This window comes from Hippocampus comes, unplaced genomic scaffold (assembly GCF_001891065.2).
Source record: "Hippocampus comes isolate QL1 unplaced genomic scaffold, H_comes_QL1_v1.1 C16865260, whole genome shotgun sequence".
In the NCBI taxonomy this organism is placed as follows: domain Eukaryota; kingdom Metazoa; phylum Chordata; class Actinopteri; order Syngnathiformes; family Syngnathidae; genus Hippocampus; species Hippocampus comes.
The window spans coordinates 1-1,042 of NW_017840300.1; the positions used below are offsets into that span (position 1 = coordinate 1).

General features: G+C 54.6%; 1 protein-coding gene across 1 annotated transcript; it reads right to left on the minus strand.

The window, feature by feature from the left end:
• Positions 1 to 42: 42 nt before the first annotated feature.
• On the minus strand, positions 43 to 829 carry LOC109509354 (histone-lysine N-methyltransferase NSD2-like). The gene is made up of 2 exons (XM_019859214.1): positions 501 to 829; positions 43 to 251 (listed from the first exon to the last, which is right to left on the minus strand). The coding sequence occupies exons 1-2, from the start codon at positions 774 to 776 to the stop codon at positions 51 to 53; spliced, it is 477 nt and encodes a 158-aa protein (XP_019714773.1). The 5' UTR covers positions 777 to 829; the 3' UTR covers positions 43 to 50.
• Between the last annotated feature and the right edge of the window lie 213 nt (positions 830 to 1,042).

The following is a 1,042-nucleotide window of genomic DNA, read 5'->3' on the forward strand; positions in this document are numbered from 1 at the left end:
AAAAAAAAAAAAAAGCAAGCGATTAAATTGTACTTTTTCCACTTCAGAAATCACCGAGCAGCCGTTTGGGCGCCTTTGAAAGGCAATGCGGCCGCGTAAAAAGCGTCCCGTTGCAACTGACCCGGAGGCGAACCTTCTCCCAACGTCCTCTTCTTGGCGGGACCCGTTGACGTTTTCCTCCTTCCGTCCGTCTTTAGAGGGGAGCCGCCTTGTTTGGGTCTCGGCTTCTTCTTGACGGGTACCGCCGGTTCCTATCGAGCGAAACGTCGACATTTATCAAATCCACGTGGATCGCAGAAGTGGAAGCCGGGAGGAAAAAGCGGTTCTCAAAGTGCGCAGTTCGGTTGGAAGTGCAACATTAGTTTGTTTGACTTGTCCGAAGTAAAACCTCTGCCTCGTTTTAGGTGAACGCTTGGCCCTACGACGCGACTGTGTTTTGAAATGATGGGTACTCGGCGTGCGCAGTTGGAGAAACCGCCGATGTCGTTGTCCGGCCGAACCTGCAGCGGAGCGGCGGCGTCTTTCTTCTTCCTCTGCGGGCCGGTCTTCAGATGGCCTCCGTTCAGCCGCGGCCCGTCTTTGGCCGCGGCCACGCCCATCGAGAGCCGGGCCTCCGCCTCCGCGCTGGACTCCGGCTTGAGCTTGTCCAGGATGCAGGGGTTGAGGTGGGGCCCGTTATCGTCGTACATGAAGATGAAGTTGGCCAGGCGGTCATCCAGCGACATGGCCAGCGCCTCGGTGGCCTGGATGACGCCCATCTTCCACTGCGGTCGCATTTTACGGGGCACGGAAGGAAGCGTCTGGAGGGAACACGAGACGACCAAAAAAGAATGACGGAGGTGCGTGCACGTCAAACTGGATTTCGAAGCGACCCATCTTACAAGCCTTTAAGTTTTAAGTTGGCAAGCGAGCTTCAGATTCAGCACCGCTCGCATAAAGTGGAATAAATAAATAAATACACGAGCGCGGCAGGCGCAGATGGTTTTGGTGCAGATCCATCACATTTTGTGTTCCACCAAAATAAGACATTTGGAATCATCTG